This window comes from Natrix helvetica, assembly GCF_964273705.1.
Source record: "Natrix helvetica genome assembly, chromosome: 3".
Classification (NCBI taxonomy): Eukaryota; Metazoa; Chordata; class Lepidosauria; order Squamata; family Natricidae; genus Natrix; species Natrix helvetica.
This window is the reverse complement of record NC_138549.1, coordinates 88719354-88741619: the sequence shown is the minus strand read 5'-3', so window position 1 is coordinate 88741619 and position 22266 is coordinate 88719354. Positions and strand designations below refer to the sequence as shown.

General features: G+C 37.2%; 1 protein-coding gene and 1 long non-coding RNA gene across 9 annotated transcripts in view; one reads left to right on the top strand and one right to left on the bottom strand.

Moving 5' to 3' along the window:
• Positions 1-9208, bottom strand: part of HFM1 (helicase for meiosis 1) — an 81189-nt gene extending 71981 nt beyond the window's left edge. For 5 of the 7 annotated variants that reach the window (XM_081946881.1, XM_081946885.1, XM_081946887.1 and 2 more), the window contains exon 1: positions 9043-9208. In XM_081946881.1, coding sequence (XP_081803007.1) covers positions 9043-9091 — 49 coding nt within the window. In that variant the 5' untranslated portion in view covers positions 9092-9208. Of the gene's footprint in view, positions 1-696; positions 810-9042 lie in introns of all 7 variants that reach the window. The other 2 variants (XM_081946883.1, XM_081946884.1) reach the window with 1 other exon arrangement.
• A 302-nt stretch (positions 9209-9510) lies between these two features.
• Positions 9511-18551, top strand: LOC309390367. 2 transcript variants are annotated; one of them, XR_014175119.1, is made up of 4 exons: positions 9511-9620; positions 13534-13652; positions 15897-15925; positions 16354-18551. It is a non-coding gene; the product is annotated as an uncharacterized lncRNA (long non-coding RNA). The 2 variants fall into 2 exon arrangements; XR_014175120.1 differs by having other exon boundaries at positions 9531-9630.
• Positions 18552-22266: the final 3715 nt, after the last annotated feature.

Here is a 22266-nt window from a genome sequence, read left to right as displayed (position 1 = left end):
CACATAACGTGATTTAAAAATATTTATTTTATTCATTTAAATGTATAAATTACCACAAGAATGATAATAATAGGCTTGCATGTGACCAGCAGCTAACCAACAAAGAGCCAGACAGGGTATGGTTAGTCAACAGCAGGAGCAAGAAGATGATGAAAGTGGCTGGGGCAACAGTGTAGAGGGTGGCTGGGAAAGGCCTCAGAGAGCAGGGCACTGAGGGCAAATGGGACTGGGACTGGGCTAAGCCAGTAGGGCTTTGTGCTGCATTGCTGGGCCAGGGTAAGGTAATTTAAGTGTTTGGGGATGGCTATGGATTCACATGGCACTGCCTAGTTGGTGCAAGCAGAGCTTCCTGGGGCAGCTGCAGCTTTGCATCGTACTGCTGCGTCAGCTGTGACTTCATGTGGCACTCTAGGCTGAGGCTTCCTGGAACAGTTACAACTTTGTGCTGCAGCTCAGAGGCTGTTTTGTCTAAGGAAGAGTATTACCATTGATGCCAAAAACGAGTTTTCTCCTGGAATAAGTAGCAAATAGAATTATTAAATAGAGTTACAGAAGCATCATTGTATATTATCTATATTCATCCTGATTTAATTTCCTGTGGTTATCAGGACAAGCTGTCTAAAACAAAAACACTAAATTTTATTTTCTATTTTAACTTTTATGAGTTGTCATATTAATCCTAATCACAGATTCTACCTTTTTGATTAATTTTTGCAAAATCCATTTGTAGCTCCTGAGTGGGTGGAATTTCGAAAACAGATGGAACAGGTGCAAGATCCCAGTTTGTTGGCTCTTCATTTTCTAGATACCTTTCAAAATATGCATACACAAAAAAATGCTTTAAGATGTTCCATCCAAATTGCTAAGAAACAACCAAACATATTGACTTCTAAATTTGCTCTTTTAATATTACACTTGAGTAAAAAGTATTATATTTAACATTTAAGGTTTATGTTAATATTAACCCACTTCAGTTAAATATGAATTTGCTATGTTGTGGCCAGCCATAATTCCAAAGCCCACAGGTTTTCTGCTTGTACAACTAACCTATATTATATGTGGAAAACAGTTTAGATGCAGAACGAATTAGTAAGATAATTGAAACTCCAAAAAGTATTAAATATAAAATAAAACAAATTGTTTATTGTGGAATAAATGTTCAAAGCTGTATCAGTATAGCCTATAGAATCTAAAGGATGAAAGTAACAGCTTTAAATTATTTCTAAAAGAACCATTTTTAAACAGAGATGTTCAATTAATGTAATGAAGAGTGGCATTTCATTGTACAGAGGGCATATATGATTGGCTCTGTATTCAGCCAATACTGCATTACCTACCTGCCAACATTGACACCATAATTTAAATTATCAGTATTTTTCACCAATCACTGAGCCAACTTACATCTGCTTTGTGCCTGGTCCTTCAAAAAATAAATTATCTAAAGAAAAGGCAGGTTCTGTCATTGTTGAAATCTGATTTTTCTGTTAGCTGTAAAAACATGCAATAAAAAATATTTATGTATTTCATGTCAGTTTATGCTCATAGACTTCCCCACCATTTTATTTTCATAGCCACTTTCTGGGGAAGTTTGGGCTAGTGTGTGATAATAAAGAGCTTCATTGCTAAGAATATTTTAATCTGGGTGTTTTAAATTCAAATATTCTGTACTATATAGACATATTCACCAAAAATATACATGTTATAATCTATTATTAAAACAAATACCATTTAAAATATTTACCCTAATGATTTAACTAAGCACAGTAAATCAGGATTCATTTCCTTTTTTAGAAAAACTGGGAGGCCTTTGAGTAAATTTAAGGAGGCAATGCTTGTTCTTGATAAGAGATCACTTTAATTCCAAATAAAACAGTCCAAATTTCAGGAATGAAGGCAAATATATGTGTCCCAGGATAATGTTGCAGGATCTAATTTGGGTCGATTACTGGGACTAGAGATTTAGTCTTCCTAGCTTTTGGATTCACGTTAGAGCCCATCTTGCGGGAACTTATCTTTACCAGAATGTGTAGACAGTTTTGTCCAGTAATGCTGTCTCAGATAGTTGATTTGATGAACTACGTAATTTTGGAGAATACAGTTCCCTCTCACCCATTTGGGAAAAGATAAATTTAATGCTCAAGTTGTTTTCAGATTCTCTACTGGCATTTAAAACTAAATGAACCAGCCATTTAAGCATTTGCGTGTAGGCAAAGTAATAGTATCTCAAATCAGTAGTTCTCAATGTTTCTGTTTTTCAAAGGAAAGGAAAGGAACACATTCATAATAAAGGAAGCTTTGCAGAGGAATTCTGGGAAGTGTAGTTTTTTCAGGTCTCTCATTTCAAGTATCTCTAACATCACTGAATAAATGAAGAGAGACACAATTAAAAACTGAATTGCAGCATGTGGAAAATATTTTTTTAATAGTTTAAAACTGTTCCATTTTAGTTGTCCATTGTGTGATGTGCAACTCTACTCCTAGTGCACTGTTGTCAACAGTGAGTCCCCTCCCTCATTTTGTGAAATATAATATTTGGCTAGAACTTGTATTTAGAGAAATAGACACATCAAATGTTTAGGCCTCAAACAGGTTCAGAGCTGAATGAAATTATTTATACAGTAACCTGATCTCTGACCAGGAATCTATTTGCAGCCAATTTAATTTCCATAAATCAGAGGTCTCATAGTCATTTCTTTATTAAATTTATATGTCACTCATCTCACTGTTGAAGGGGCTCACAGTGGCTCTAGGTTTAGTATTCTGGGAGCAGTTTAGGAATAACTTTCTGGTCTTCTGTCCCCAGTTTTCAAAATGTCCTTCAGAGCAGTTCTACACAAAAAGAATTGTGATAGTCTAGATTAGTGTTTCTCAACCTTGGCAACTTTAAAACATGTGGACTTCAGCTCTCAGAATTTCCCAGCCACTCTGGATGGAAAGTTATCATCGCATGAACAATGATCTTCCCTTAAATTTTAGATTATACTATATTTCATACATGGCAGTGGAAATAACACTGACTCCATGAGTTATTTTTATGGTATTATGGAACTTTCAAGTTACTCAGGGAACAACCCAATCTCTTTACAAGAACCATTTAAATTGGAACTCATGAAACCGGTTTCTAGCCTGATACCTGATTTCCCAATATGACCAACTTCCAGAATTTTCAGCAAGGGCCATCTTGGCTGGAGAATTCAGGGAGTTGAAGTCCTCACTTTCTAGAGGTGGCCCATGTTGGGAAACAATAACATAACCCAGTGTCATACATATTTGCTTTCCAGTTTCATGTGTTCATGGTGGTAGATGCCAAAGGGCAAGCCAAGCCACAGTGTGGTATATTATCAAGAGTAGAATTAACAGTGAACATGGCCTGTTTTATTTCAAGGAGGGAAGGAGAAGGAAAGAGCTGACTAGGAAGATACCCCCAAAATGTGACCACTAAAAACTAAACAGAAAATATCAGAGACCTCAAAGTAGCTGAAGAAAAACCAAACAAGCAAGCTTAATATGCCTTAGTGTGAGGGGAAATAACTGGGAAAAATAGTTATCTGAGGAAAAATCTTTAAAATTGTGGCTCAGGGAACCAACCCTCCTTCTTAGATTCCTAAATGTAGGGCTGAAGATGGTTAGATTTAAAGATAGGGAGCATGTTGTTGATTCAATCACAACTGCAGCTCTGCAGTCTGGCAATTTTATCTGGGCGTGAGGAAAAAGTAGCAGAAATGATACCAAATTTCTCCCATGATTTTAACCTGTTATGATCCACGCCAATTTTTTGAACTAAAATAATTAAAACAAAGAAATAATATATATTTATTTCTCTTAATTCTTTGATTTTAGGTTCAAATCATTAAAAATCATTTGCTAATTTTAAAATAGACATTCCTGTATACATTTAATGTAGTGCTTTAAGAAAAACAATCATTCTCTTAACATTGCTATTCTAATAGTGTTTCTGTAAATCAATAGAAATTAATAGTGAAGCAAATACAGTTTAATGATGTATAAATCTGAGCCCTGATTTATCATGTAGGATCTGAGGTAACTATATTCTATTCAGAATTATTTCACCCAATAAAAAGCAAACTGCCTTTACAGAAAAAAAAATTGTACAAACTGGCTCATATATATTCTGAGCTTTGGCTAGTGCTCCAACTGTAATTTAAAAAATGTCTTTCTTGCCACAAAGTGATTAAAATATTTATATGAATAACACTGTCCATCAGTGTAAAGTTGTTGACAGTAATTCATAGTAGGGGGCTCATCAGTATCTCTTCAGATATATACAAAGTGATCTTTGTATCACTTTTAATAAGCCTCTAAAATATTAGCCATCAAAAACAATACCATATACAAAACCAAAACAGCCATAGTTAACCTAAGAAATGCAGTGAACGCAACCCAATTTAAGCATTCGTAATAGAAATGGCTAGTATTTGTTAAATTGATATATTAAAAGGCTACAATTTTTATTTTTTATTTTACTGCCCAGAAAAAAGTTGGAAGTCAATGCCTTTTTTTCTTTCCACCCTCACCCTACACTTCTCTTTCCGTTTCGTATTCCCCTGCCCTCTTTATTTTCATTTGTATTTTATATTATGATAATCCTAATAAAAAATTTAAAAACAACCTGATTTAAGCAGTCTAAAACTCCACTACTGATTTCAACCACAGAGTTTCTGCTGAAGTCACTTGGATTTTAAACTGTTAAACTTCCTGGATTTCATCCATCACAGTTTTCAAAAGCAGACCCACTTTTTTAATGATTAAAAAGTATGCTCTCCGATCCTTTTGGCTTCAGGCAAGTTTCCATCTTAATTTGTAACATCTGCTTTTAGCTGACCAGACTTTAAAGCAACTATATAAACAGTTCATTTTTCAGAGCAATTTTTTTCCTCAGAGTTTTTTTCCCCCAAGATGGCATCTCCCTCTACACCCATACAATACACACATCACATAAAATATATAGCAAAGGAGACTCTTAACAGCTCTGAGACAGTTTAATTTTTGATTTCCCACAAGCTTAACATCTGATCATCCAGATGTTTTGAGTCTTTTTCCCTCACAGAGATCACATAACAAGTCATAAACCTGTGTATTCTGGAACAGAAAAATCTCCACCACCAGAAAGTCAAATCCATTCTAAGAGCAGTATAAAACTTATCTCATCTGTGAAGAAATGTGAATAAAAGACAAACACATTCTGAGGGACTTTGTTGCTGAGAAAAACAAATACAAATATTTTTCTAATGCCCAAAGTGTTCAAGACTGAATTGCCATGGCAATAAAAAAAAATACAAGCAGTGTAAAAAAAAAAAAAGCTCAGCCTCCTTATGTGGAGAATTATCTCCTTTTAGAATCAGATATTTCTAAAAACCCTGCAGGTTCTGTCTAAACATTATTTTAAGTTTTCAGAATAATGCCTATTAATCACAAGTGAACCATGGGTCCCTATGACTTTTGACTGTCCTTGGTTGTTGTTTTCAATGCTTAGATCTAAGAGGTTGTTTTTATCTCCCGATCCCTTTTAAATGAAAAATACCCCCAAGTCCCCATAACTATTCAAAATATTCCTGTTCGATGCATTTTTAATAGTCTTGCAGTAAGCCACCATAAGCAAGGCAGTTTGCTTGGATGCGATATTGTGATGGGGGTGATTTGACAATGTTTACTGACCTCAATACCCATCCATTTGACTCATTGTGTCCCGCAAACACTTATACATTTGAGTAAGATTGCTCATGCAAAAGACTCCCTTCAAGTTAGCCAAGTGTATAAGTGTTTGCCAAATTGGGCCCTAAGAGAACTAAACACAGCTCCCTCTGGACCTCACCAATACTGTCGGTATGTTCGCCAGAGGGAATCTCCCAGGACTGAAGTGACAACCTTTTCCTCTCTGGGGGCTGAACATTTTATGCAGGGCTGCCTCACTTCTGCTGGTTGAGGAAACTCAAGTCCCAAAGCTTGTCATTTTCAGTTAAACTCTATTCCTCTTTAGGAAATGCATAAACACACACACATATACACAAAGTCCTCAATGTACAAACCATACTTGAGACCAGAATTTCCATTGCTAAGCAAGGCAGTTGTTAAATGAGTCATGCCCAGTCTTATGATGTCTTTTTACCATGGTTGTTAAGCAAATTATTGCAATTGTTAAGTGAATGATGTGACCATCATTCAATTAAGCTTCCTCCGTTGGTTTTGCTTGTAGGAAGCTGGTTGGGAAGGTCGCAAATGGCAACCGCAAGACCCGGGGATGTTGTAACCATTGTAAATACATGCCGGTTGCCAAGCAACCAAATCTTAATCATGGGACTATGGGGATGCTGCAACGGTTGTAAGTACAAGGACTTGTAAAGTCACAGTGTAAACACAGTGATACAGTGTAAAGTCACACTTGTAAAGTTCTTTAGTACCCTTGTAACTTTGAACTGCTGCTAAATGAATGGTTCTTAAGTTAAGAACTACCTGTAAATACGCACACATACAAACACACATATACATGTATACATATATACACATACAAACAAACACACACTTGTCTTTTATGGATAATGATCCTTATAGAAGCTTAATAAATGCACATTGCTGGTTGATATGGCCAAAATGGGGACTTTGAGGTGTTGAGTCCCTCCATTGCCTGACATAATTTCTTTTTGTTAAGCAAAGTTTCTCTGATGACAAGTCATGGATCAGAAACCATTGGGGGCAAGAAAGACTTGGATTCCATCAGAACCTCAGCAAGCCATCCATTTGGCTCCTGTTTACTCCAATGCTCCATCTCGTTAAACAAATATGTTTTCAACTCCTAATTATTCTATAGCCACTAAGATGTTGTCATAACAACTAAACCATTGCCACCCCAAAAGAAATACTGTTAGTAAATTCATAAATAAAATAAAAAAGTCTGAGCTACGCTATTATTCTCATTTTGGCTAATTATCAAGATGCCACAATAGATGGTACCACAGACAGAAATACCTACAATTCGTACCTATAGACATGGTTTCATCTGTATACCACTTTTTTGGGGGGTGGGGGGAACAATATTGAAAATAAGAAGTGCCAAGCCACAAATTCACTCAGGATTTGCACTCTTGGACTATGAAATAACAATGGATATTTGCTCAGAGGAAAAAAAATGGAAACCTGAGCATTTACTTACTCAGCCACATAATGCTTTGTGAAAAGATAATTAAACTTTATCGCATGTGCTACTTCCTTAAGGAATACATCTGTGGCTATGAGTCAGACAGTTTGAAGAACTTTAAAAACACTTGATGTCTATTTTCCCCCAGTAGGGAAAATGTGAAAGAAAGAAGGGGGTTGAATTGTTATTTCTGGTTTATATAATTAAAATACTTGTTCTCCACAACAATGGGAGCTGATGTATGGAACATGAAATACAGGCCATGGATTAGTGAAAGAGGTCTGAACTAGAAGAATCAAAAGCTAATCCTATGTCCTCCTCTTCTTGTTCCATACAGTGAAGAAAAAGGCTTTCAACTAAACATGGTACCGTATTTATCGGCGTATAACACGCACTTTCCCCCCCGAAAAATAGGGGGCAAATGATGTATGCGTGTTATACGCCGATATACGCCAGGCGATATACGCCAGGTGCACAGAAAAGGATCACGGAGCGCTTCGCCCCAAAAGCAGCTGCTTTTCTGTGCGCCTGGCGTTTAAAACATCCGGCTATCTATCTAAACGCCAGGCGCACAGAAAAGGATCGCGGAGCGCTTCGCCCCAACAGCAGCCGTTTAGATAGATAGCCGGATGTTTTAAACGCCAGGCGCACAGAAAAGCAGCTGCTGTTGGGGCGAAGTGCTCCGCGATCCTTTTCTGTGCGCCTGGCGTTTAGATAGATAGCCGGATGTTTTAAACGCCAGGCGCACAGAAAAGCAGCTGCTTTTGGGGCGAAGCGCTCCGCGATCCTTTTCTGTGCGCCTGGCGTTTAGATAGATAGCCGGATGTTTTAAACGCGAGGCGCACAGAAAAGGATCGTGGAGCGCTTCGCCCCAAAAGCAGCTGCTTTTCTGTGCGCCTGGCGTTTTAAACATCCGGCTATCTATCTAAACACCAGGCGCACAGAAAAGGATCACGGAGCGCTACTCAGCGGGGTGTGGGCGAGAGGAGGAGAGAATGGATGAGCCGTCTCTCCTCTCCCAGACACCCGACTAAAACACTTTCTTTTGCCCGCGGAAGAGCTCGGGCGGGCGAAAGGAAGCGCTTTAGACAGCGGGGTGTGGGTGAGAGGAGGAGAGAATGGATGAGCCGTCTCTCCTCTCCCCGGACTCCCGACTAAAAGTTAATAAAAAAAAGGAAGGAGGGAAGGATGGAACTGGAAGGGAGGCAGGGAAGGAGGGAGGGAGAAAGGAAGGATAGGAGGATAGGGAAAGAGGAAAGAAGGCAGGCAGGCAGAAGGGAGGGAGGTGCAAGGAAGGAAGGAAGCATAGATAAGCAGGAGGGAAAGAAGGCAGGCACGCAGGAGGAAAGAGGAAGGAGGGAACTGGAAGGGAGGCAGGAAGGAAGGGAAGGAGGAAGGGAGGGTGGAAGATAGTAGCAGTGAAAGCAGCAGTGTTCATAGTTGCTTTTACTGTCCTTTTACATTATTTACCTTATAAGTGGTAATAATATTAATAAAAAAAAGTTCTGAGCTACCCTTATTTTGCTTCAAAGTTCTTTATTTGAAATTTAAATTTTTTTCCTGAAATTTCCCTCTTAAAATGAAGGTGCGTGTTATACGCCTGTGCGTGTTATACGCCGATAAATACGGTAATTATTAACAATTTAGTTGTAAAAGTCTCATTTACCCCCTATAAATTATTTTTATGTACAGTTGTAATCCCTAGACCTAGCCTTTATTGTAGCACTTTATTTTTATTTGGTTATTTGTTTTTTATCCTGCTGCAGTGGCTCTCAGCAATCACAATGTCACAATAGATCGGCAGAATTTAAGTAATATACAATCCAAATTGTAAAAATAAAATGAAAATTGGAAAGAGAAATCAGAACAAGAAGTATTGATGATGTTACCAATGATGTTTTCTTTTTTAAAAGTTCTGTTTTCAGTAACTTCAGGCATTGCAGCAGTCTACGTGCATGTTGATGAGAGTGCTAGGTCCTCCTGCATCAGGTAAGCAATATTTAGCAGCACCTTACTAGCTCAGTTTTTAACCGATATCAGACACACCATCTTCCATTAACTGAAGTTGCTTGATTGCATATGCCCTTGAAAACCACAAGGAAACTTCACCTAGTCCAGAATACAGCACACAGTAATGGGTGCCCTAGGTTTGTCCTTGTAACAAAAGCCAGTGTGAGCTACCCTGGCTTTCATTTTATTTCTGGGTGCAATTCAAGGTTCTGACCATCACCTTTAAAGGCTCATAGGCCTTTCTCAGATCTAGGTCACAGGTGCAAAACTCGCAGCGTCACATTGCCGCCATGTGATATATTGCGATGTTTTTTTCCCCTTTTTGGAGCTGGGATGGGCGGTGCCTGCACATGTGGGCTGCGTGCGCATTCAGCCCACAGGCCGCCAGTTTGACACCCCTGCTCTAAAGTTATCTGCAAGACTGCTTTTCCCTAAGGATATCTACCTGTTTTACCAAGTCAGAACAGGTGAATACTTTCCTAGTCCTTTTCCCTAAATATTGCCCTCTGATGGGAGTTTTGGATTATTTTTCCAGTATGGCAACATTGACAATATTTAAAAATCCTTATGAATCTCTTTCAGAAATGTGTTTTTTTCAGGTCTGTCTTTATTTTTTCAAAGAAAGCCTGGTGACATTGCATTTCTGCTAATTGAAATTAGTTTGGAGATGGCATAGACTTTTAGTTGAAAGGGATCATAGAAATAGGTAACTACATACATATAGGTACATACTAAGAACCCAGAAATTGCAGCAATTAAGTAGGAAAAAAGCTTAATTTTCAAGGTACATTCTTGTGGGAAGAATTTTGTGACATTTGAGAAAGGTGGCATATGCAAAGGTACTAGAAGTGCTGGTTCCACCTATAAGTATTTGACAAAAGCAATGTTATATTAATTTATCTTATCAGAATCTATTGTGCAACTGAAAGAATGCAAAAGATTTGCAGGAGAAAGCATAATGGCCATATCCAAGAGTAACAACTTAATTTGCCACTAAAATAATTTTACTGAAGTAAATAAATTAATCCCTTTTTTTACTTGTTTGGCATACTTTAAACAGATGTAAAATAGCTTCAGTCATACTCCCTGTAAACTTGTAGGGAGTTTCTGAGACTACTGTAATTGCGACACACAATGTTGGAAGAATTATCCATCTGGTTCAGTTCTGAGCTGGGAGAAAGACCCTGGAAACGTGGAGGCTGATTGGAAAGATAGTTTAATGATTGACAGAACCAACAGCGTTTAAGGTTCTGGTGCAGCTGACTACATGGAGTTGTACAAGAACATGTATTCTGTTCGCTGTTGTCAGATGCCTATGTATCGGCCATGTAGGAGTTATGTAAGGGTCATAGCTGGCTCTGTAGGAAAAGTACAAATCCTAGCTGTTTTGTCTGAGCTAAGCTTGGTTGAAGTTTGGGCTGCTCTGAGTGTAATGTAATGAAGGCTTGTGTTCTGAAAGGATTTTGGGCAATCCCTATTGTGGCTTAATGGCTTTCATTCTGTTTTGACTCTTGGGTGAGGCTATTTGCTTATGAATAGTGCTATCTAGATACTTGTCTTCTTTCAATAAGCTCTTTATCTCTTAAATGCGGACATCTGCTGTCCGCATTAAGGAAAGTGGGGGTTGCTTTTTGCCTCTAAAAACATGTTTCTCCATTTCTCCCTTTGGGAATATAATAATCTGCCTTTTTAATATTTCCTAAAATATTTCATGCTTCTAGGAGAGGGGTAGGTGCTAACTTTCTACAAAGATTTTAAAGTACAAATGCAGAAAAGGAGGACTTTACACTATAACAAAAATAAATGCCATCTTTGAAAACTGTACATTGCAGAAGTAAAAGTATGTTCTTATTGTTGTAGATAGTCCCTTGCGTTCAGTACAATTTCTAGTGATTTCATAGACAAGTCCATATTGTTTTCTTAGCAGCAATAAAAAAATAGTTGTCACTGCCTTCTACAATGTTTTCCCTCAGGTTTACCAGTCTAGCAGTGGCATTTCTGGAAATTTTCCGTCTACATACTATTAAAAGTTACTCTGATTATTTTCTCGGGCCAAATCAAGCAATATCCATTTCAAATATAAGGTCTCTGGCAAAATTAAAGCTACAGTTTTAATATAAATATATTATATTAAAATAAAATAAATTTTCCCCATTTTGCAATAAGTTTTAATTCCTATCCAGAATTATTACTTTTTATTTTAACTACACTGCTGCTACACAGAGTATTTAACATTTCCCTTCACAGCAAAATGTGAGAGACTGTAGGAAGCAGGAGGAGAGGTTCAGTTTGTATGAGAATAAGCAACCGAGCCCAGATGTGGAGGCTGTGGGAAAGAAACATTTCAAAGAGATCCTGCCTTAATTGGCTTGCTAAATGTCTGCCTGAAAACTTACTTTTACAGTTTTCAAGACTGTTCTTACTCCTGATTAGAATTAAAGATGCCTTTCTAAAATCTGTGAGGTTCTCACTTCTTGAGTTTGCAAGCTATGTGGGGCTTGACACGAAAGCAGTGAAAAATAACTATGAAATCATTTCATACTTCAACAATAATACCTATGTAAACTGTTTAGACAAACCATTAATGAGGTGAAATTCAGATTGTGATAAATATTCAGAAGAAAACAGTTTCTCAAATAATACTTATTTCAAGTGCTACCTACAAAAGAAACCAAACTACTTCTGTTTAAAAATATTCTGAACAATAGTAGTCTAGGATCAATACCAGTCAATCAAAAGCAATGATTAATTCTTTCTAATAATAACAAAATCTATGTCTGTTGATTTCCTCTTCCTCAATACCAGTATTATCTATACATTTTGGAAATTGGAAGTTAAAGTCTAGAACTCATGTTATCTGAGAGTATTGCCTACTGAACTCACTCATTAGGACATAATTTTACATAAATTGCTACCTTAAAACATACTGAAATATTAACCAACAGTATTAAAATGGTAATGTGGATTTGAACCAAGAGGGAGTAAAGCTACAGAAGTTGTTATATTTGCTAACAATACTTCCAACAAGATTTATAGATTTATATTACATTATAAATGTTTTACAATAAAGTTTTAGAATAAAGCTAAAACATAAATCTGGGGAAACAAGTCTGCATTTAATAGGAACCATGTCACACCATGTCCACTAAAGGAGCCCATTCAATGAATATAACCAAAGTGGAGACCTGGGCCTAAGGCTATTAGAACAGGTTGCATAAATCTGCAATGACTATTAAACCACAGAAAAGTGTTTTCTGTGTCTCTTTGCTCCATCTAGTGGCTGCTTGGATTTTTGCAACCTACTTCTGCGAGCGTTAGCCGAGTACTGAAGGTCTTTCCTGGGTGAAGAAAAACTAGAGAAGTCTGTTTTAGATCTCAAACAGAAGTTAAATTAGGTACATAGAATATAACTCTTTTAAAAATAAGCTATTCTATTATACACCCACAATCTAATACTTGTTTCTTTTTCAATCTTTTCTTTTTACTTATGTAACCTCAATTTCTATATATTTTGGTGGGTTAGCATCTAATGTCATTGAGGATTTGTTTGTATTATACATGTTAATTCATGTATCAGTCTTTAGAACAGGTCATATCAATATGGCAAAGAGGATTTGGCCTCTCAGTCATATATTTGCAAAAGATAAGATGTTAGAAATTGTTAACTCCTGACCTTATTATTTATATCAGTGTTAGGGTACCATTGTAAAACTTTATATTGTATTTAATATTGATTCTGACACTAAAGCATCATTTCATTTATATGCAAATAAGATACTCTCTGAATTTTTCACAGGGTAGTTTGAATTATTCACATCTTATTAACAAAGCTTCAGAAATACAGTCTTTTTACTCAGTTGATAATAGCCAACAGAAAGAACATTTATTTGTAACAAAATAAAAAACTTTAAGGAGATATTAATTGTAGATTATAAGTATGCAATAGAAACAATGCAACAAGTGCATTATCTATCCAGAAAAAAGGTCCTTACCTCTGCACCATTCTCTTTGGTACTCAGCATTTACTTTAATAAAGTAAATTAGTATGAATTAATATACTGTACATTTATTTGTGTACTTACAATATTTATGTGTACATAGTAGCCAAGCTATCCAGATGGTTTATAATTTTTAAAAAAGAACACAATATAGTCAACAATAGCACTAAACCCTGAAAAACAAACTGGACTGGGGCGAGGGGGGGGGGAGGGAAAATATCTTCAATGAATACAATGTAATCAGAGAAGTCTGTTTTTTTAAAAAAAACACTAGAAAGCCTCTTTCTCCAGCAGCCATTTGTTGTATCTTACTTGGCTTCTGGATCTAATTCAAGATGCTCATTTTAATTTTTAAATCCATGCATGAATCAGCAACTGTGGATCTCCAACATCATCTCTCTTGACCAGAATCAACCCATCCTGTGCATTCACCCAAGGAGGGTTGCTGAGGATCCCCCCACCCTATGAAGTAAAAGCAATAGAGATCAGAGGTACGGTACTTCTTTTTGATGGTGTCTTTCCTACCTCCTGCAGTTAGAACATATGTAGTTTCTATTCAGAAATATAACCCTTTTAAACTTCAATTTACAATCCTACACACAAGCCAAGTGAGATTTATTCCTAACCAAACTAGGAAAGGGGTTACATAATTAATGTAAAAATATTAAGAATAAGGAGCATGGAGTTTATATAAATTCTAGAGGATATATATGACAGTTTATCCCAAATTCAGCTCTTTTCACATTCTGTTATGGTATATGGGAATAATGTTGGAAGAACTGAGCAATGAGATACAGGCAAGGCAATGGCCAGATAAAAGGCAGTTTAGTCCAGTGCAAGCTCCGAAGAGACCATCTCTAGTTTCTTGGGCTGCAAAGCAGGTGGGAGAGAGAAGTGCTTTCAAATTTACAAGAATATTTTAATATAACCATACAGGAAAGTAAAATTCGTTTATCTGGTTATATCTTCTGGTCTACTTTGTGGCTGATACTTTCAGAGGCAAATGATGATATAAAATGATTGCTTGCTGGAAACCGAATACAAAGATCAGATTCTACAAATAGAAAATGCTTTCTCTAGAGGACTGTTACTAATGTAAGAAGTTCCTTTATCATTAGACTTCAGTAAGATGAGAAATAATCATCAATAGCCTATAAATTTGATAAAATATAGGAGGCAAAAGTCTTATGAATAAATCATCTCTGGGTTGTAATTCCAGGGTTGAGGCAGGTCTGAAGGTCCAACTTTGTAGAACAAGACACAAAGCTTCACCTCTTTGGTTATATATTTCTGATAGATAAGATATTAGTTGTATAACTTAAATTTACTAAGACTAGAAAAGGTCAGGCCTCTCTACCAGATCTGCCCTTTTTACATCTTAAGAAACAAATGAACACACTAGACAATCTACCATAGAAATAATAATATTCCCGACACCAGAGTTAGAATTAATACAACTATGGAGGCCGAGGCCTTCATGGAAAAAAATAAAGTGCTCCTAGATAAAACCGATGACACCACACGGGATACACAAGACACGGGAGGTGCCGGAGCCTTGCTGGTGGGGGGAGAAGAGGCAACACTGAGAAAACTTAGATCACAAAAGTGAATTAGAAAAATAATGCAATTGCTAATACAGGGAATTTTTTCTGTTTGATAGAAAATAGATTGAAATTACTTGAAGATATAAGGTAAAAATATGCTGTCAAAATATTGCTAAGTAGTAATTATTTAATGTATTAATAAGTGAAAGTTATGAGAATTGGGGGGAGTGCCATTTCCTGCATAATGTAGCTGTCAAAATTTGTAACTTTATCCATTATCCCCTTTCCTGAAATTTTTTGTAAAACTAATAAAAATTTCTGTTTAAAAAAAGAAATAATAATATTCCCCAAAATTAAATCAACTTCAATTCCCAATTCAATACAATTACTTAAAAAATTAGCAGAGAAGAGTTAGAAATGGTTAGCAGCTGTGCAATTTTATCCAGAGATTTAGGGCTTTGATAATTCACAGGTCTGCAAAAAAAAATTTTTTTTCGAGAGCTGTTTTGGTTATTCCACGTAATCTTTATGTTTTTTGATGCGCTGAATCCAAAAATGACCTCCATTTTGTCATAGGACATCACATTTCCTGACAATTTAGGTAATTATGTTAAATAAGGCAATACCTCAAGATAAATGGGAATAGACTTATAAAATTAAAGTTTTATTACAATATTTTCATGAAAATCCTTTTTTGAACTGAAATGAGCTCACCTACACACACTAAACTCAATTCTTCTTCCTTGTGAGGCTCCTCTTGGTGCATTTACGCTTGTGAGTAGCATCTGGAATGTCTCTCTGAAGCATCCAACAGTAATCTGCCATCATTGTAATGCTCCATTTTCCCTGGTATCTCCTTTCCATCTCTTTAATGTCTTGGTGGAATCGTTCACCTTGTTCCTCACTCACAGCTCCCAAATTTTCAGGAAAGTAGTCAAGGTGGGACTGGAGGAAATGCACTTTCAAACTCATCAGGCAACCTAAAGCTTGAAATGCTTTCAGCATTCTTCTGACGATCTTTTTGTAGTGAGGATCTTTGTTATTGCCTAAAAATTTCTGTACGACTTCTTTAAATGCAATCCACCCTTCTTTTTGAGGATCCGTCATGGTATTGACAAACTCTTGAGCAACTATAAGCCTTCTAATGTCTGGTCCGACGAACACACCTTCCTTCAATGTTGCCTCCGACAGGCATGGAAACTTGGTGACCAAGTATTTGTGTCAGGTCTGTAGTTATATTCTTTTTAGGATCTTTAGCCTGCCACACTTTCTTATAATTTTCTATGCTGTTTCATTAGTGTAGTAGATGGGAGGGGGGAATAGAAAGGAGTAGGATTGTAGAATGGATTGTTGACATTCTTTTGTAGAAGCCAAGGTCATCTTTTGTCTCCGCATCTCGACACCTGGCCGGAAGAAGATGGGTGTACATGCCAGCGTGGAAGAATATGATTGGAACATGTGATGGATTTGTGGGTGTGGGGATAAATCATGAACTTTCAACTGGGTGACCCCAGAGGATGTAAATCCAGAGTTGGAATTTTCCATAGCCGTGCTAACATGCCTGCGGAATAAATTGCACCTTTAAGGATGTTTTGCCTTGGACAATGATTTATTTCTGCATGGTATTTAGAACCCTAACAATTTGAAGCATTCTCCATCTTTTGGAAGTGATTTTTACGAATTGCTTCATCAATCCCAATTTTATGTGGAGAGGTGGTAGAAGAACTTTATGGGAAGGTACCAAAGTTTCTCGGAGGACATTTTTTTCACCGACTGTTAGCACCCATGGCTGCCAACTCTTCTTGGTCCAGTGATTTTGTCTGTCTCGACTGTCCCATAGACACAGAAAACAAGGGTATTGGTATACCCAGCTTGTTGCCCGAGCAGCATGCACAAGACCTTCAAGTCCCCACACACTTGCCAACCATGGTCTTCATATTCAAGTTTACGAAGAACCAATTCCAAGTTCTCGTAGGTTTCCTTCAAGTGTACGGAATGACCTACAGGTATGGAAGTGTAAAAACCGTTGTGGAGTAAAACTGCTTTGAGACTTCTTTTTGAAGAATCTATAAAAAGACGCCATCGCTCTGAATCATATTGGATTTTAAATTGACCCATCAGACCTTCGACATCGATGCAATAAACCAACTTGTCTTCCTGGGAGAAGTAAGGAACGAACTCCTTTTCACGATGTCTGAACCATGAAGATGACACTCCTGGCAACAATAAATTCCTGCTTTTCAGCCTTGATCCGAGTAACTCAGTGGCATCTTTGGGAAGATTCAAGTCTCTCACCAAATCAACCTGATGATGATTCGTGCACAAGTGTGGCATGCAGGAGAGAGCAGCTCTGTGTCTGTATACGAGACGTCACAGTGCTGGCCACGCCCCCTGCACTGGCCGGAGATGCTGCTATCTGCCCTGTGTCTCCCTCCCACTGGATTCTTCAGGAAAGATTAATCCCTTCTACCATTAGAAGCACACTTAAAACTTGCTTAGATTATGTATATATTGCTGACCATCAGATTTACAGTGCTATATTTTTTTACATAACTCGGACAAACTCTTTAAGGTGTTTTTGGCATTTTATATCTTAAATGCACTTATGTGAATTAATTAATAGTAATTTGGACTTTAAATTTTGTTTAAAACCCATAATATAAAAAAAATACCAAAAATTTAAAAAGAATGATAAATTTGAAGTCAATTTTGCATGTTGTGGCAAATCATGACGTCTAGGAGTTTTTTCAATATTTCATTTGTTTTCAGCACACCAAAATACATGGAAATTAGATGAAAATAATCAAACAGCTTTTTAGTCTCAGACCTGTGATTCTACAAGAAAAGCCATTACTAATTGGGAAAGTTGCAGATTATATCAAGGCAAGTACAGGAATAAATCAAAGAATTTCACTAGGATGTTCAGCATGTAGTTGGAAAGAATTAGGTTGAGCAAATCAATTTTAGGAAGGCCTATCTAATGAACTCCAAGATGAACCAGTTTGTCAAGGCAAGCCATGTAGTTTAGCAGAATTGTCACCACACCATGTAACTATAGATGAAGGCTATAAGGGAAAAAAATTATATGCACACACGCAAACACACACACACACACCTTTCCATACTTGCTCCCCCCTTTTTTCCTAATTCTTTGGATCTTCTGTTGTCCCAGCTATGTCATTAAGAATACAATAATTAGAACTCTTGTTTGCTCCAAAGAAGCAACAGAGGTGGTGTCAGATCTTTCCCAGTCTGATCCCTTAAAAAAGAAAAACCATCAACTCCATTTCATTGAAGTGAAAGGTACTTCTACTAAGAGATGCTGCTTGCAGTAAGGTCAGGTGGAATCTGAGGTTTCCCATGCAACAATACAAAACTACTCCCTTATAACCCATCCCACCTCCCATGACCAGTCCAATCCAGCCAATCCAATTCAATATGATATTGTTGTGATATTTTGGGAATGCTGAGTTGCTTGTGCTGGTAACATTCCATACGCAACCTTGGAGATGCCTGGCACAGAACTGGTTCCACATATCTCTGCTCTTTTTCAGCTGTCATACTCTTCCCTAATTTCCACAAGCTACATACAGGTTTATTGCCCATTTGTTCCCCCCTCCTCCTTCCTAGTCCTTGTGATGGGAGGATACCATCAAGGTGCCAAGCTGGGGATGGTAGAGCTGACAGATAGGGTCTCAGTTTATTGTGTCACCTCAGGTGACTTCTTCCTTGCCTACTTTGCTAAATTTGCTTGCTCTGAATCAGCTATGCAGTACTACCTGTGGAAAGCCTACATTGCCAATAGATGCCCTAAATTTGGGGGAGGGAACCCTTTCAAGAGTTCAGAAGAGAAATCACACTCATAACAAGCAAGCAGATGAATGCCCTGCTGCAATTGTGAAAGAGAGGTGATGATCTGATTCTTTTGAAAACTTTGAAAACTTTTGGTTTGTTGCCCTCTGATCCCGGTGCTGGCAAGGCAAGATGGCACACTTCCTCTGTCTTTATGCCCTTTGAAATTTGACTCCACCCATGGAAATTGCTGGCATTTTGTCTTTGTCTCCGTGACACTCAGAGATATCTCTTGATATACTGTATCCTGGACTTGGAATAATGGATTTTATTGTCTGGATTTGAACTATAGAAAAGGTCCTTATTACTGTCTGGACTGCCTGCCTTGTGATCTCTCTTGGTTATCCCCTTTTATAGCTGCCATTTCATCGTATTGACACAGACACCTCTGAGTTCTCTTTATTAAAATGGCACCGAAGAGACCACCACCTGGGAAACCAGGCTTTGCTGGCTCTGCTCCAACATCCTCAACGTCCAGCCCCAGCGGACAACAGACATTAACATCTCTATTACAACCCAAAGCCCCTGAGGAGGACCTAACTCAGCAGTTGCTTCAAAAGATCTTAAAGGGGCAGGAGGACTTGAAAAATCAACTGAAAGAAATGAATGAACAGCTCAGAGAGAACCAAAACCGAACGGCTCAAAATACACAGAGACTGGAAGTTTTGGAGGAGGGGACGGCTGAGATGAGGGGGGAGGTGAGGGGGGTCCAGAGAGGAAACCAAGAACTTGAGAACCATCAGATAAAAATGGAGTTTGAAAGGATGTCCTTTTTCCTTAGATTTCAAAATGTAATTGAGGCTGATGATGAAGATTTGAGGGAGATTATGACAAAATTATTGGCTGAATATATTAAAAAAGACAGACAGCAGCTGGGATGGGATATTGACCTGGTCTATAGAGTTAATTCAGTTTATGCTAGAACACACAATGTTCCAAGAGAGGTTCACATTAAATTTCTTAGAAAGACTACAAGAGATGAGATTCTTAGTGCACAAAGGGGGCAAGTGTTAAAATACAAGGATAGAGAGATAGTCATCCTGAAACAAATCCCAAAGAAAGTCAGAGATAAAAGGAAAAAATATTCGCTTTTAGCGAAGAAACTATTTGAGAAAGGGGTTTGGTTCCGGTGGCTTCTGCCAGAAGGTATGCTGATATTCTGGGAGGGCACTAGAGTTAGAATTAATACAACTATGGAGGCCGAGGCCATCATGGAAAAAAACAAAGCGCTCCTAGATAAAGCTGATGATACCACACGAGATACACAAGACATGGGAGGTGCCGGAGCCTTGCTGGTGGGGGGAGAAGAGGCAACATTGAGAAAACTTAGATCACAAAAGTGAGTTAGAAAAATAATGCAATTGCTGATACAGGGAATTTTTTCTGATATAAAATAGATTGAAATTATTGGAAGATATAAGGTAAAAATATGCTGTCAAAATATTGCTAAGTAGTAATTATCTAATGTATTAACAAGTGAAAGTTATGAGAATCGGAGGGAGTACCATTTCCTGCATAATGTAGCTGTCAAAATTTGTAACCTTACCCATTACCCCTTTTCCTGAAAATTTTGTAAAACTAATAAAAATTTCTGTTAAAAAAAAAAGAGTTCAGAAGAGAGTCATCCAGTAAATAAATAAAAGTCAGATATTCAATGCTAAAAAGCAACATTTAGCCTGTGATCTTAAACTTTCAAACAAGTCCAATTGTGTATCTTTTTGCACTATTGGTCTCAGGAATGAGGGCAAATTTTATTGTTAAGAATATTGTTCATCAATTTATCTTATCTGCTCAAAAATACCGTTGAATGTTCTCTCCTTTATCTCATCAATGATTGCATAGAAACCTCATAGTTTTCTTAATGTGTTCCCATGAGGTTTGGGATTGGCTAGAAACTCTTAATTTTGATATTTGTGATATTTGAAGAATTGTGTCTCTTACATTAAAATAAGTGGTAAGATCATTAGTTGCAGGAGCTAAAGTCCCATTCCCCTACTGCTGTAATTGTGTTTCATGCTTTCTAAACCTATTCCTGGGACTTTGTTATCACTTCAGTTTCTGGAGCTGTTTCAATATTCTGTGTATACCACAACTGGCTTCTTTAAAGAAACTGGTTGATGACAACATTAAGAAAGGATTTATTAGAACTCCTTAGTCTTCTGCCTCTGCTCTACTTTGCCAAATCGAAAATGGTTTTTTGAGGATCTCTTGTGACTGACCCACACTTTTTTAGTTGATACTTGAAAAAGAGGCTGCTTAAACAAGCTTATTCTATTTACTGAGCAGCATGCTTTTCTAAATATGTATGGTGAGATATCAAACTCCTAGCTATAACCCCAGTTAGATAATTATTTCCTGCTTTTGCCCTAACTAAGTGCCAAATATCTGTTAGACACTTAACAGTGCAACTAATCCTTACTAATATGTAACATTTTAATTAACTGCAATTGTGCTGGTGTATCATTCCCCTGTGTATTCCTCCTTTGCTGTCTGACCCCAAAATACTAAAGTGACAATAGAAGATTGTTTATAATTTCACACTTTTAAAAATTATAACCATCATTAACTCACTGTAATTTATCTCTGGTCTTCTGGAACATCTCCAAAGGCATTTTTTAAAACTAAACTTGACTTGTGAAGGGCTTGGAATTTGATCCATATGAAGGAAAATCATGAGTATTTAACCGGCTTTGACACATGCTGTGGGAGATTTTAATGCATGGTCATACCCCAAGGACTGTCTAATTACCCTTCTGTATTCATGAGATTCATGAACAATGTTTTTTCTGAGTCCTGGACATTTATATCATGGTATATTTAGATGCTTTTTTTTAATTTTTCCAACTTGACTGTCCACACCAATCATGTTAGAAATGTTTTGGAAAGACTGTGCATATATAGGCTATTTGCTAAGTTTGAAAAACGTGCTTTTAACATCCCTGCCTGGATCTCTACCGAAAGTCTGCAGATGGATTCTACTAAGGTTGCTCTCATTCTGACCTGCTATTTTGCAAAGACTATCATGGATGTGCAATGGTATTTAGGCTTCTACAATTTTTATAGGTGTTTTATACCTGATTTTGCTTAAGGTTTTAATTCAACCTTACTAAAAAATGGGGGTGGGATTCTGTTTAAGTGGATTGCTGACTCAAGAAGCATTTTAGCATTGGAAACAAATCTTTACCTCCCAGCCTATGCTGCACCATCTGGACCACACTCCTTCTTTCATTGTGCAAATCGATGTTTCAGACTTTGCCTTAGGTGGTATCCTCCTTTAAGACACAACTGAGAGGAGAAAAGATCCCTTGCCTTCTGCCATTTATTCCATGCTGCTTTCACCAGTTGAACTGAACTATGATGTTTTTAACAAGGAACTGTTAGCCATAAAATATATTTTTCAATCCTGGAAATATCTTTTACAGCCCATCACAATATGCTTTAGACTGATTGTAAGCACTGCAGACTTCACATAAACTCAGTAATGTCAAATCAATTTTTCTCATTTTTACCATTGTCCCCAAGTATTAAACATTTGACCACAATTTTGGTTGTTGGGAATATTGTTATTAAACAAAACAAAAACAAAGTGGGGAAGCAGAAATTAATATACTTCTGGGCATGCAATATAAGCAGATGAAAGGACTTTCAAGTCAGGTGATGTAGAATTCATCTAAGTGCCCAGCAATTTTCCCATGAGAGAAGATATTAA